Below are 15,067 nucleotides of genomic sequence, written 5' to 3' on the forward strand. Positions count from 1 at the left end.
CAGCTTTGACACCCAGCACCTCATCACACCCACGTGCCCCTGCCCTCCTGCCTGCAGGGGCACTGTCGCTGCACTTTGCACTCAGATGACCTCAAAGCACTTTCATAGCCGCCCTCCAGGAGGACAGGACAGTGACTCCACGGGGAGCAAAAGTAACAGTGTGGACCCCCTCTGGGCCAGGAGACTCTGAAGGAACTCAAGTCTGACCCGTACTGACATGCCTCCTCAAACTTCTTCCAGATCTCTCTAAGATGACACACACACATACAAATATTGCCCCACTGTGGAGGCTGATCAGGACACATGTAGCATTAACTGAGAATCATTGGGGCGAGGGGTCTACTAGCTCCAGCCTCCTAGGGTTGTGGGGTGTCCTTTGAAACAACACTTCCTTGGGGAAGCTTGTCCAGCACATCCTGCCAAGGTGATGTCTGTCCAGCCATTTGCGTGGAGCCACTGACACGTGAAGAACTGCAGCCTGGGTGCTGCAGAGTCCAGGTTGTAGAGAACCGTAAGCAATAAAGTTTGGGGTGATGACAAGTGTTCTCTTTTTTAAAAAAAAATTATTTAAATTCTTTAGGGACTTTTCCAGAGCACTGAGAAGCAACAGTGTCAGTCTAGAGACTAAGGTGCACCTAATCGAGTCCATGGTCTTCACAATTATTTGCTATGCATCAGAGACTTGGACAATGACTAAGGATGATAGAGGAAGAATTGATGCCTTTGGGTTGTGGTGCTGGAGAAGAGTCTTGAACATACCACAGACTGCCAAGAAAACAGATAGGTCTGTCTTTGAGAGGGTGAAACCAAGTTTCTCCTTGGAGGCTAGAATTTTGAAGCTCTGTCTCAAATACTTTGGACATGTGGTTAGGAGGTACAAATGCTTAGAGAAGGACATCATGCTTGGAAGAGTGGAGGGACAGAGCAGGAGAGGAAGACCCAGGATGAGATGGATTGATATAGTAACTAGGGCAATGGGGGTAGGTGTACTAGAGTCAGTGAGACTGGCTCAGTATTGTACCCAGGGTTGCTGTGAGTTTTAGGTGACTTGATGGCACGTAACAACAGCTTCAAGAAAAGCGGAGGACCCCTCAATGAGATGAATTCACACAAGTGGTACAACAGTGGGCTCAATAATTGCAGCGATCGTTAGCTGGCACAGGACTGGGCAACACTTTGTTCTGTTTTATCTAATATCATCAGCAGTAAGAGTTAATTTCAGAACTAATGACAACAGCACAACTTTTGGACTTGTTAACTCTTCCTCTCCCTTCTTTATAAGAGCCCTATGAGACTGGTAGTATTGTCATCTCCATTTAAGAAAAGAAGCACTGTGACATGAAGAGTTAATTTGCCCAAGCTCCCTGAATGAGTGAATGTGTTGCCAGGTAGAATTGGAAGTCAGCAAGTGTGGCTGTGGTTCAGCATCTTTTATTTTATGGTCAAATGTGTTAATATTCAGAGCCTTGCCAGACATGCATCACTACCCAGAAATATGATTGATTCCTGTCAATCCAGAAAGACTACAAGGTTGCTCGACAAGTGTTCTCGAGACCTTGAGCGCCATTCTTGCCTCTGCTCTCTGAGCTGGCTCTAAGCACTGCCTTCTTGGAGGGGTTTTTTGAGCCAGCCTTTAAGACTATTCTTTCTAGTGTGGCTGCTTCCCTATCGCCCATCTCCACTCTGGGCTCTCCATTCAGACCAGTAGGGTAAGGTGCCCCACCCAGTGGCAGCAGGGAAGTCCCTGGTCAAATTGCTGACCAGCCACGGGGCGGGGTGGGGGTGGGGGGCGATGGCAGGGTCTGTATTCAGGTGACACCCGGAGAGGCGGAAGGGGTGGGGTACGGACTCCACACACTTCTGGGCGGCTGTGTACGACCAAGGATGACTTTATAAAGAATTGGAGCCTGCCCAAAGAATGCATGGAAATGTACCCGGATGTGTGTGCTTGGGAACTCGCCCACATGGGGGTTTCGGTGCCCTGGCCAGGTCGTGGTCACCCCAGGCTAACTTCTGGGGGGCGGGGTGGGGGAGAGGAAGGGGTTCTGTTGCCAGGTAGGGTGGGGCGGGGCAGCCTTCTCCAGAACACGCCTGTCCTGCCCGCCTGGGCCTCTCAGAATCCAGCCTTCTCCTTCCCCACCCCCCACCGGCACTCACACCCCCTAGAATCCTGTTGCGTGCCCACGGGTGGTCTCCCTGGACGTCACAGAGGCAGCGACATCATAGGCGCAGACTAGCATGTCCACCGCCCTCCCCGCATCTCCAGCCCGAGCGCGCGCTGGAGGCGGAGGGGCAGCATCCACCAGCCAGCTCCCCGCCTCCCCAACAGCCTCCATCGATCAGCATGGGGGTGACAGGTGGGAGCAGCCGGGGCACCTAAGGACAGAGGGCGGGAGATGAGCTAAGGACGGGGGAGGAGAGCAGGAGGTGGCGAACAATCTGCTAGAGACAACTATAAGCTCTGAGAAAGGAAGTGGCGCAGCCAAACCCCTGCCGTCCCTGGTTTAGGAGACAGCTGCTGTCGGGACCTCCTCACCAAGACGGCGCCGCTGCAACGTGCACAAATGTGCACGGGCGCACAAGTAACTCCCAGGGTAACCATCCGCCGATGCTTGGTGGGGCCCTAGGTCCAGGAATGGGGCAGGATTATGCCCACAAAACAGCTCAAGAAGTAGCCAAAACTGCAGGTCATCCAAATGCATCCCTCTGCCCTTTGCCCCTGGTTGATGCTCGTGCTTTTTGCCACTGGGTGGAGTCGTATCCTTGAGCGCCCCCTGTAGGCCTCCTCCTGTTGCTTGTGTGCTGGGATCACCATGAATGAAGATGTTTGCCTCTGGGTCTCCCTTTCGCAAATGGGGCTCAGATCCCCATTGCAAGGGGGCTTTTCTTCTTGGGACTTTCACGCCCAGGAGGACGTGAGCCAATGTTGAAAATGTGCCAAATGTCAACAACCAGAGAGCAGTTTCTCCCTGACCCAATCCCAGGAGTAACAGATCTACTCCTGGAACATTATTGCAATCCTTGTAAGTTTACGCTTGTGATGGGTCTTGAGGCCCTGAGTCTGATGAGTTGATTTGGTAGTAAATGTAAGTTGGAGAGTTTAGTCTCAGAAATGGCGCTGAAAATTGGAGTTGAACGTTCAGATATGAGAAGGATTTTGTCAGAAATACTTTCCAGGTCTAGGCAATGGCATGTGCAAAGGCACTGAAGCATGCATGGAAAAGCATGCCATGTACTAGGGCAGCTTGGATTTGGATTAGGAAACTGGTTATCAAACGATGAGGAAAAACAAGTCATACCATGTAAAAGGCAGTTGAGACTGAAAAGGAAGACAGGGCCAAGACAGGCTTCTGCCATGTTGGCCATGCCACAGTCTACACAAGCAGTGTGTGAACTTGAGATAGGGAATGGAGGAGGAACAGCAGGAGGGTTTGGCAGTGTGAAAAAGAACAAATTCAATTACCTGCACATGCATTTGCTGCACATTCACCTCAGGCCAGACTATGCTGGGAATCAGCTCACAAAAACCCTCCTCTTCTAACTGAGGGGTCACAAGGGGCCATGTGCCCAGACAGAGGTCTCTTGGGTCAAGAAGGGGCTACTGGAAGAGAAGCTTGTAATCCAAGGCCATGGAGGAAACTCTGGGGGGTCTTCAGGAAAAGGTGAGTCCCCAGTAGCATCACTGATAAAAGACAGAAAGAACTCCAGAGAGAGGAGATGGCTTCTCCGCCAGCAGAGGGTATGGGACAGGGGACCAGGGGACTTGGAATTCCCTCCATATGCGATAGTGATGAGTGTTTGGGTTTGGAGCTCTGAAGACAACAGAAGTAAGAAATAGAGTCTCTTGTGGTCAGACTCAATAGCTATGAAAAAGATAATAAGGATTATTAAGAACAACTTCAGCCAATAAATTTGATGATGTAGATTAAGTCAATTCCCTAAAAGATACAAACTCCAGAAGCTTATTCAAGGAAAAAAAATAGTCCTGTATCCAGTTTTAAAAATCTAATTTATAATTCTACTGACTTCTCACAAAGAAACTCCTGGCCCATATAATAATAAGATTAATCACCATCAACATCATATGCACATCTCAATAAGTGCAGAAAAAGTGTTAGGGAAAAACAACATCCATTCCTAATTGCAAACCTGTTTGAACTAAGAATAGAAGGGAATTTCCTCAACCTGATAAAGTGCGTCTAAGGTATAAGGTACAGCTGACAACATGCTTAATGGTGAAAGATTGACTGTTTCCCCCAAACACAGAAATAAAATAAGAATCTCTACTCTCACCACTTCTGTTCAACATTGTACTAAAGACTGTTGCCAGTACAATAAAAGAAGACTTTTTTTCCAAGAGTGAAAAAAAGACAACTATCTTGAATCATACAATTGTCTATTTAAAAAAATCTATGGAATATACATATAAAGAAAAGCTACTAAAGTCAATGTTAGGGTGATTGTAGGATACAAGATCAATCTATTTCTATATAATGAAGGGTCAGCAAAGGAAAGGAAGCCCCTCAATGAGATGGTGTGACACAGTGACTATAACACTACAGATGACACCAGATAGGGCAGGGTTGAGATCTATTGTTCATAGACGGCTAAGTCATGGTCCACCTGATGGCACCTAACAACAACAGCAAACAATTGGAAATTGCAGTTACTTCAAATACTTCTGATCATCACTGGAATCCCTAGTAGAATTTTTCCAAGTCAAGTGCATAGATCCCAAGCTGAGTCACTCCCAGATACTTACTTCCAGTTCATACCATGTTAGTCTCTCCTCCTGCCTACATCCAGTTGCTGTTTAGGGAAGGGTTGAGGGTGAGTATTGATTAAATTGCACACGGAAACTTTGTAAAGCAGGTAAAAGAAGGCTGTGAAGTCAGAGCCTGAGGAGTGGCAGCATTTAGGGCAGGCAGAAAAGGAGATAAAGACGTAAGTAAGGGAATTTGGTAGTGAGGAAATAGGTATAAAGAGATCCCACTGGGGATCCATGTATAGTAATGCAATTCATGTCTAGATCTCTAATTGGGATCTCATAGCTACACCAATAGATCCAAGATCCTCTAGGCTCAAATCTGGTAGATTAATTATGTTGTTGTTGTTGATGATGATGATGATGATGATGTTCTTTTACATAGACTCTAACTCAGAGCCACTCTGTGTACAACAAAGTGAAACACTGACCAGTCCTGTACCATCCTTGTAATCACTGATGTATTTCATCCCATTTGCACCCACTGTGTCAATCCATGTGGTTGAAGGCCGCCTTCTTTTCCTCTGACCCTCTAACAAGCGTTGCTACTCACATTCAACCCAGGTGCTCTTTAGAGAATGGTGAAACTTCGTCTCCTATCAACTCAACAGCACATAAGAGCAACAATATGATGTCCCTCTCCACGACCAATTTTGGACCAAATGTCCAAAGAATGTGTGTGAACCAAGTCTCACCATCCCTATTTCTACAGAGCACACTAGCTAAACCTCCTCTCTGACAGCTCTCTCCATTCTTCCGGCAGGCCTTGACACACTCAACACTCGTTTCCAACACCATTAGTGACATGCATTCATTCTTTTATCCTCCTTATTCACGGTCCATCCTTTGCACACATATATGGTGACTGAAAAGGCCATGACTTTGGTCAGACACTTTAATCCTCAAGATGACATCTTTTTTTTTACACCATTTTAAAGAACTTTTGCAGCAGATTTTCCCCATGCGCTGTTTTGAATTTTTGGCTACTGCTTCCACAGGTGTCGATTGTAGATCTAAACAAAACTATATTCTTGATAACTTCAGTCCTGGCTCCATTTAGTCATGATGTTGCTGACTGGACCAATTGTGAGGGTGTTTGTTTTCTTGGTGTCAAGGTGTATTACACAGTGACGGCTACGTACGTAGTCTTTGATCTGTAACGATGAAGTAGGTGCTTCAAGTCTTTTTCCCTTTCAGCAAGTAAGGTTGTGTCACTTTCACACTGCAGGTTGTTAATGAGTCTTCCGCCAATCATGCTGCTCCATGCATCTTCACATAGTTCACATTCTCAGACTCTTTGGTCAGCATATAGTTCAGTTTAATATGAAAGGATCAATTAAACATGTTCTGGTGAAAGGATACAACCCTAATACACACCTTTTCTGGTTTTAGAATATATAATGTTCCCCTGTTGTGATTTTGTTTGGGCTTTCATTTCTCCCCTGTTCCGTTTGAACAACTACCTCTTGGTCAATGTAACAGGCTCCACAGGGACACACATGTTCTTAGATTCCCATTATTTGCAATGCGGCCCATAATTTGTTGTGATATACATAGTCAAATGCTTTGCATAGTCAATAAAATACAGGTAAATATCTTCAGGAAGACCATCAGTGAGACTGACAGTGACTATAATATCTTTCTTGCAGTCTCTCCTTTCAGCCAAGATTCACCTGACATTGACAATTACATCCCCTCTTCAGTGGGACTTAATGCTGTTAGCCTTAGTCTTTATGGAGGACAGTGATGGAGGGAAGGAGAGTTGGAGGAGACAAAGGGTGGAGGAGAGTAGAGTGAAAGATAGAGCTAGTGTCTCTGGCAATGGAGAGGGAAGAGGGAGAGAACACGAGAGAAGATGATAAAAGGGCTGAAATAAGGGACAGGGAAGGAGGGGAGGGGCAGCTTGAGGTAGAGTGCCCAAGCCTGGCTCCGGAGTCCCACAGACTGTCCCCCTGCCTTCAGCTCCCTCGACCTCACCTTCTTCTCCCTGCCAGGTGCCAGTGGATTTCCTTGTTGCAGCAAGCAGTCCGTGAACATTGTGGATACACAGTGAGAACCAACCCATATTATTCTAGGACCCCCTCACCCCTCACCCTCCAGAACTTTTGACTTTGCCCCTGCAACTACTGCCAAATTCCTCAGGCACCCTCTTCCGGAGCACTGGTTTTCCAAGTGAGCTAAGAGAACCCCTCACCTCAGCTCACCTGGAGTACCTGATGAAGGACACAGCACAGAACATGCTCCCCCTCCAACCACCTAAAGACACCCCCTTGAGGGAGGAGAGAGTTAATAAGCTCTCCAGGAGCTCCCTACATTCACTCAGGTTTGAGAATACCACTCTAGAATTCTTGGTGGGAGCAGGGCAGCCAGGGGAGGAGATGAGGCGGGAGATATCTTGGCAGCCTCTGCACACAAAGGCCTAGAGAATCCCCTTTCCCACTAAATCTACCCTGCCCCATCCCCAAAGCCCTTTTACCCACTCTGTCTCCCTCTATTGCAGGAGTTTCTTACCTCCACACCAATTTGAGTCCCCGCTGGACCAAGGGGAAGATGAGATGGAGGTAACAGCGGGCAGGGCCCCCTCATACGGGTAGGCAGAAACAGGATTCTTTGAGACTCATCTGCCCTCAATCCTGTTCCGTCCTTTCTCTTGACAAGTCTGGGTTAGGGTTAGGGTTAGGGTTAGGGTTACGGTTAGGGTTACGGTTAGGGTTACCAGGGGCATCAGGCTAACGTGGGCACATTCACACACGCCCACTTTCATCACCTGCCCATACTACCTCCCACCCAAATCTCTGCTGAAGGTGCAAGTGTTGGGGAGGAAGTGAGAGTATTCTGGGGGTGGGGGGGCTCTCGGGAGCAAGGGCCTCTGGTTCTTGCTTCTTCAGCTTTCAGATCTACTCTTTTAGGGGGAAGATGTACAAGATGTCCTGCTAGACCATGTGGTAATGTCCAAGATGGAAGCAGATCCGGACCTGGACCTGAACCTGAACCCAAACCTGGACTCAGAGGAAGAGGCAGACCTCGACATCAAACCATATGAGCCTGAGCCAGTGTCAGACGAAGAGCCAGAGCTGAATGTGAGAGCCGAGCCCGATTCCTCCTGGGAGGAGGAGAACCTCAGCCTGTGCACCCTCAAGTTCAGCCCGAACTACCTGGAGTTAGAGGAGGAGCCAGGGTCCATGAACCACCGCTCCATCTGCGTGCAGACCTCCAACCACCTCTTCTGGGCAGAGAAGGACCTCCAGGCCTCAGAACACAGCATAGAACAGGCACTGAGTAAGGTGAACTACAAGGACATCACAGACCAGCCAACTTCCAGCCATGTGGGCCACGAGACCATCTCCAAGGGCACTCAGTGCTCTAAGGAGGAGCCCCAGCCCCGCCATGTGGGCCACGAGGCTATCTTCAGGGACACTCTCTGCTCTCAGGACGAGCTGCAGAACCGCAAAGCCCAGGAATTTCCTTCAAACACAAGCTCCCAGGAGGCACCATCAAGCCCCCCTTCGGCCTCCTCCACTCTCCCAAAGGCTATTGGCCTGCCTGAGTTAATCAACTTTGCATCGTCCCTGGTCACGGCCTCCAGCAGCAAGGAACTGCCCACCTTGGAGCACTTAATCAGAGCATCTTCGCGCCAGGCTGTGGAGCCTTGTACAGAGCCTCCCAAGGAACTTCTTCCTGCCCAGCCCACCAGGAAGGAGCCAGAGCTACAAAAGCCTGAGGAGTTACCACCAGAGAAACCACTTGAAGCTGGTGAGCCACAAAGTGTTTGGAATGAGGAATGCAAAGATTTCTCCCACACTAGCCTGGACTTCAACAAGCCAGGCACCAGGAAGGCCATGATTCAAGGGGAGGTCAAGTTTCTGCAACCACCAGTCTGGCCCACACCGCCTCGGAGAGACAGGAGAGAGTAAGTGAGGGCCTGCCTGGCAGCACCCTGAAGTGGGGCTGTGCTAGTTCTTGTGGGCACACCCCATTCCTCACCCAGGGTGGAGGTGGGGAACAAGCAGAATAGGAGCCAACAGGGCAGGGGGAGGGCTATGATGTTTCCAACTCAGTGACCTCACCAAAGACTGTGGACTGAGGTGACACGCAAGGCCAGTGCCACTGGAGGTCCAGGGACCATGGAGGGTGAGTCCCTTTAAGGTCAGGACAGGAAGCAGGGGTCAAAATGGGAAAAGCTGTTCTAGCAGTAGGCCTCCCATCCCTCCCACCCAGGGACTAGATGGTCTTACCCACATCAGAAGTGCTAGAGCCAGCCCTCGGGAGACCCTAGGATCCAAGACAATCCCATGGAGGACAGAGTGAGGATATGAGTTCTCCAGCACCCTTGCTGCCTGGTGATGCATGGGAAGCTGGCTAGCTGTCAGCTATAGCAATAGGAAGAGACCCTCCAGTCCCCAATCCTCTCAAAAGGCCTTTTTCCTCTTCTCTTTGCCCCCACCCCTACCCTCCCACCAGGGCCCAAGTGACACTCTTGTCTTTTGTATTGCAGCTCGGTGCCGGGAACCAGGAAACGGAATCCGTTATTGCTGAAAATCCACTTTAAGTTGTCATCTCCCTCTTCCCTACAGAAATGACTAGAAAAATTCAGTAAAGCCTCCAGTGCTAGGCTCGTCTCACTCGGACTCTTAATAAAAACACTACTGGACTGCGCATGCATGCCGGGCTGCTGCACCCTGGGCTGGGCTTTTTTAGGGATGCCACCTTCCCTCTCAGGCACCCCAGTGCCCCAGCAGTCCCAAGAGCTTTCTGGTCTTTCCTTGACGCATATTTCCTACCTGCTCTGCTCGCCTGTGCGCTTTATGCCCTCCTGTGAGGCATGAAGACTTATGACTAGCCAATGGGGAGGGGCTGGGGGGGAAGTCTGCTGTTTTCTCTGGTGCCTCAGTTCTTTTTTTTTTAATTTCTTTATTTTTCATTTCAGTGAACATCTACAGAGATTTTGGAATTCCATTCATTCATTGTTGCACCCCTCTCCCTGCCCCCCCATTTGCTCCTCTCCTTCAAACGCAAAAGAAAAACTCCCTCATTGGTATGCAATCCCCCCACACACACCCCATAACCTCAAATATAATCCACTCTGCAACCCTCATTCCGTACTCTTACGATAAACATAATGCCCTAAAATAGAAAATATTCTCTCCCCCAAAGACTTCAATGCCATAAACATATTTAATCCAGTTTTTCTCAGTCTTACCCCCATCCCGATGTCAGCCTCATTATACAACAGTGGCACCATATAGCATTTGTCCCTTTGTGACTAAGATACCTCACTCAGCATAATGTCCTCCAGGGTCACCCATTTTGAATAATATTGCATGAGTTCCTTGTTTTTCAATGCAGCATAATATTCCATTGTGCGAATATACCACAGCTTCTCTACCCATTCGTTTGTTGATGGGCATTTGGGTTGTTTCCAACTCTTTGCTATTGTAAACAAAGCCGCAATAAACATGGGTATGAATATATCTACTTGGGTGCCATTTATGGTCTCTTTAGGGTATACTCCCAGTAGTGGAATTGCTGGGTCAAATGGTATCTCTATTTGCAACTTTTTGAGAAAGCGCCACATCGCTTTCCAGAGTGGTTGCATCATTTTACACTCCCACCAACAGTGAATAAGTGTTCCAGTCTCTCCACAACCTCACCAGCATTTGTTGCTTGCTGTTCTGTTAAATGTTGCTAGTCTTACTGGGGTGAGATGATATCTCATAGTTGTCTTGATTTGCATCTCTCTCAGAGCTGGGGATTTTGAACATTTCTTCATGTGCTTGTTGGCCATCTGAATGTCTTCCTTGGTGAAGTGTCTGTTCATATCCTGTGCCCATTTTTCAATTGGATTATTCACCTTTATCTTGTGGTGCTCAAGTATTTTATAAATTCTAAATTTATAAATTCCTTATCTGACATGTCATTACCAAACACTTTTCCCAGTCTGTGGCTTCCCTTTTTACCCTATTAGAGAAGTTTCTGGATGTGCATAGGGATTTGATTCTTAGAAGGTCCCATTCATCTATTTTATCTTCTCCTGGTTGTAAATTTTTCAGAATACTTGGAAGACTCTTTATGTTGTAGATTAGGACTACTAAAGTTCTTCCAAGCTTTTCTTGAATGAAGTTTATAGTCCTTGATTTTAGTCCTAGGTCCATGATCCACCTTGAGTTAGTTGGTTTTTTAATATGGAGTGAGGTGGGGATCTTGTTTAATTATTCTGCAGATAGATTTCCAATTTTGTCAACACCATTTGTTAAAAAGGCTGTCATTTCCCCACTTGCCTGATTTCATCTCCTTGTCAAAAATCAGTTGACCATAAATTGATGGGCTGATTTCCGGGTTCTCAATTCAATTCCATTGATCTATGTGTCTGTCATTGTACCAGGACCATGCTGTCTTGACTACCACGGCAGTGTAGTAGGATTTTAAATCAGGAAGTGAGATGCCTCCTACCTTGTTTCTATTTTTAAGAAGTGCTTTGCTTATTCGTGGTTTCGTTCCATTCCAAATGAAGCTGGAGATTGCCTTTTCCATCTCATTGAAGAATGAAATTGGTATTTGTATTGGGATGGTGCCTCAGTTCTTCAGACAACAAAATGGGGACTTTAAATGCGTCAGAATCGGGGTGTGGCTCTAAGAAAGGGGCCATCTAGGGTGACCAAACAGGCCAAGTATGAAGGAAATTAGTTCTGTCTGCTTTTCTCCACAGGGAAGGCATGGTCACAGGGTGGGATGATGTCCAGGGGCTTGAAGGAAAGAGGAAGTGAGGGTGACACCTTAGTCTGGAGGCACCCCAAAATGGAGATCACTGTGTGTCACAGTGCACAGCCAAGTGCAGTCCAGAGACATGCACACACACGTGCACATACCATCACCTGGCCAGCATAGCACACATGCAGGCGCCCACTGAAACACACACATATAGGAACTCCACATCACACATACTCTGTGGCCCAGACACATCCAAAACAAGTACCCAAATGCACTCATTTCAGGCTGAAACGCCAAAAAAAAATGACAACGTGGGAGACTTCGAGCAGAGACAGCAGCCTGGGGTCAGACACAAGAGAATTCTGGGAAAGAGGAGGGAGGCTTGTTGAATCACCATCCACTCCGGGTTTCAGTTTCTCTGCCAAGTAAAAACTCAGCCTTGCAGAACTTCAAGGGCCTGCTCAGACTAGGTGCAGGGCCTGGGAGAATGAGGCCTACAAATGGGCTAGAGCCAGGCGGGGAAGGGGCAGGAGGCTGGAGGAGGGGACCAGACCACAAGAGGGCCACGGAGGAAGCCAGAGGCCTATGTCTGGAGAGGACCTGAGCAAGAAGCACTTAGGCTGTTGGAATGCATCCTCCTGGGCTTGTTTTAAAATCTGGTTTGTGGGTTAGCATTGCCTCGTGGAGGGGGGGTGTCTTTCCCTCGGAGCTGGGGCAGGGCCCATATAACCTGCCCTCTGGACCTCTGCCATTTTGACTGGGCATCATCCAGGGTACCTTAAGAGGGACGCAGCAGGTGTTCCTGGCAAGGATGGACAGGCCTGGAGTGAATGAGAGTGTGTGCCCCCCACAACTGACCAAAATATCCTAAACCACGCAACACAGTCCTCCTGAGGCTTCAGCCCTGGGCCAAGGAGTAGCCTCAGAGCCTGTGACCCTGCCTTCCACAGAGACAGTGCAGGTGACAGGGCAGGGAGTGTTCTGGGCCCCCACCCTGGGACGTACTGCCCCATGTGCACCATCAGTGTCCATGAAAGTGGGCTCAGCCTGGGTTAGGGATCCTGCATGCCCCTAGAGTGAGAATAGGGAAAGTGAGCTAGGTCCCTCCAGCTTATCTTCTCCCTATTCCCAAAGCTGCCACAAGAGCCTAAAAGATTACTCTCAAGAGATTGGGGGGAGGAGCAGGTGGACAGAGTGAAGAAGAGGAAGCTGCAGATGTCCCAGGCTGCCAGTTGAGCCCCTTAAAGCTGGAAAAACGGCCATGGTCAAGGGGGCCAAGCAGCCTACAAGATGGGTGAGGAAGGACCTTAGAGATACCGGTCAAGTGTAACCACATCCAAGCATGAAGGCCCAGAGGTGAGGGCAGGGACTGGAGTCCAGCCTGGAGCTCTGGGTCTGGGTGAGCTCTGCCTGGCTCCGGCGTGTCTCTGTAGCAGGTGCAAGGCCTTTGCCAACCTTTTCCCCACTGGCAGTTTGACAGATGAGAACTTGACGCCTGGACAGCTGGCAGGTGAAGGCTCTAGGGCTAGAAAAAGAAGAGGTGCTCAGGACAGCTTTATAAGGAGTTGCCTGGCTAGGGTCACTACAGGAAGCAGTGATTATTCTACTGGATTTGAACCTTCTTTTCATGCCAGTCATCAACTGCTTGAGCCCAGTGCTGTGTGCATGGTCCAGAAAGGGGTGTGTGTGTGTGTGTGTGTGTGTGTGTGTGTGTGTGTGTGTGTGTGTTAGTGCTGGATGGATTAGTGAATGGGTGGAAGAATTAATGAACAAAATTAGGTACGAAGAGGGAGAGAGGAAGAAATAATGGAAGAAAACTGAGTGCTCTGTAAGAATCTGCTTCTGCAGAAGTAGGGAACATCCCCAAAGAGCATGTTCTAACATTGCAGGGGGCCCTCAAGTCAAAGTCATTTTTGCTCATCAACTTTCAGTGTCAGCGACATGCAGAGTACTGTAACTCAGAGCTGGACTGTAGGGTCAGCATTGCCCCTAACGAAACACAGTGACCACAGTTCATATTAAAAGCACAACACTTGGAGGGTTGGAGTGACCCAAGGCCTAGGTCCTAAGTGAACTAGAGCAAGAGAGTAAGGGGTCTCAGGACTTCCATGTAAATTTATCTCACTGTCCGCCACCCATAGCTTCCCAGGATGTCTTCAACTGCCCGGTAGGCGCTGTGGACTTGCACAGCATGAAAACTGTCCTAAGCAATGTGGGTATCCAGCCGAGCCCACTGGAGATGTGTGAAGCTCTGTGACAGGCAGACTTGGATGGTGGGTGTCCTCACATGGTCTCCTATCCCAGGCCTGAAAAATACTTCCTTTGCTCACAAAACCTGTCCTAGTTTTAAAGTTCCTTCTTTCAGGAAGCCCACCCAGATTGATACACCTACCCTAACCTAAACACTCCTGCAATGTGTTCATTCTCATTTAGACTTGGAAGTCTCTCAGGGCGAGGGAGAGTTCTCTCCTTTCAAACGGAGAGTCTCTAACCCCAGAGTCTGGCATCTTGCCAGCAAGGCCCTAAATTCCATGCCACAGAAGCCTTCTGCAGGACACATCACAGCACTGTCTCCCCCAGGTGATGACACTATGAACTTGAAGGACTTTCTCACTGACAACTACCATTTCTCACAGTGCCTGGGTGAAGGACAGGTCTGCTGGGCAGTGGGAGCCCTGAGCCAGTGAAGGTCTTTCCTCACCACCTCTGAGCCAGTGAAGGTCCTTCCTCACCACCTCCCCATGCTCTCTGTCCCCAAGCTGGGTGGGGAATAGCCTGATCTCTGACCCCCAGGACTTGCAGACCCTCTTCTTTGATATCCTGTTCAAGCCGTTGGGCCAGGGCTTTGTACCCTCCAAGCTGATGCAGGAAGTGATGAGATGGACTGACGATTACCACTTCCCCACTTCAAGATAGAGTACTTGGAGCAGACCTTGTCCCACAAGTGGAAATACTGGACCCCCAACTCCCCCAAGGCCAGTGGCAAATGCCTTCAAGTCTTATTTTGGTTTCCTCAACGAACAAGTTTGTCCTGGAGAGGGTGAAGCCAGGCTCCTCCTTGGAGGCAAGGATTCTGAGGCTTCGTCTGACATATTTTGGACATGTTGCAAGAAGGGACCAGTCCTTGGAGAGGGACGTCATGCTTGGGAGGGTGGAGGGACAGCGCAGGGGAGGAAGACCCTCTATGAGATGGATTGATTCAGTAACTGGGGTAATAGGGGTAGGTGTGTCAGAGATGGTGAGATCGACACAGGATAGAGCAGTGTTTAAAGCTGTTGTACACAGGGTGGCTATGAGTCGCAGATGACTCGACAGCACATACCACCACCACCACCCTTGTGAACTGGCGCCCTAGTGGACAGATGGTTGAGCTGCTAACCTAGAGGCGGTGCCTGTCTGGCAGCTGGAATCCACCAGTGGCTCAGCGAGAGAAAGATGGGCAACCTCCTTTCGCGCAAAAACTCACCAGAGGGTCAACTATGAGTTTCCAATAAGGAGGAGTGTGAGATGGAGAAGGCCGGGGTGGGGCAGTGTCTAAGGCTGCGGCCCCTCCTTCCACATCGAGCCTTAAAGCAAGCATCCAAGAAGCATCAG

The 15,067-nt window shown here is 48.9% G+C and overlaps 1 protein-coding gene across 1 annotated transcript; it reads left to right on the forward strand.

Moving 5' to 3' along the window:
* The first annotated feature begins 2,344 nt into the window (after positions 1 to 2,344).
* SPATA32 (spermatogenesis associated 32) lies at positions 2,345 to 9,345 on the forward strand. Its single transcript, XM_006897875.1, has 5 exons — positions 2,345 to 2,357; positions 6,760 to 6,814; positions 7,266 to 7,326; positions 7,675 to 8,675; positions 9,261 to 9,345. The coding sequence occupies exons 1-5, from the start codon at positions 2,345 to 2,347 to the stop codon at positions 9,343 to 9,345; spliced, it is 1,215 nt and encodes a 404-aa protein (XP_006897937.1).
* Positions 9,346 to 15,067: the final 5,722 nt, after the last annotated feature.

Source organism: Elephantulus edwardii, unplaced genomic scaffold (assembly GCF_000299155.1).
Source record: "Elephantulus edwardii isolate Elephantulus edwardi_28Jun2011 unplaced genomic scaffold, EleEdw1.0 scaffold00216, whole genome shotgun sequence".
NCBI classification, from domain to species: Eukaryota; Metazoa; Chordata; class Mammalia; order Macroscelidea; family Macroscelididae; genus Elephantulus; species Elephantulus edwardii.

What these genes read in the sequence shown, in the direction of transcription:
- SPATA32 (XM_006897875.1), top strand. An exon ending in AAGGGGAAGATGAGATGGAG is followed by an intron (nt 7,327 to 7,674) that starts GTAACAGCGGGC and finishes CTACTCTTTTAG; the next exon opens with GGGGAAGATGTACAAGATGT. An exon ending in CCTCGGAGAGACAGGAGAGA is followed by an intron (nt 8,676 to 9,260) that starts GTAAGTGAGGGC and finishes TTTGTATTGCAG; the next exon opens with CTCGGTGCCGGGAACCAGGA.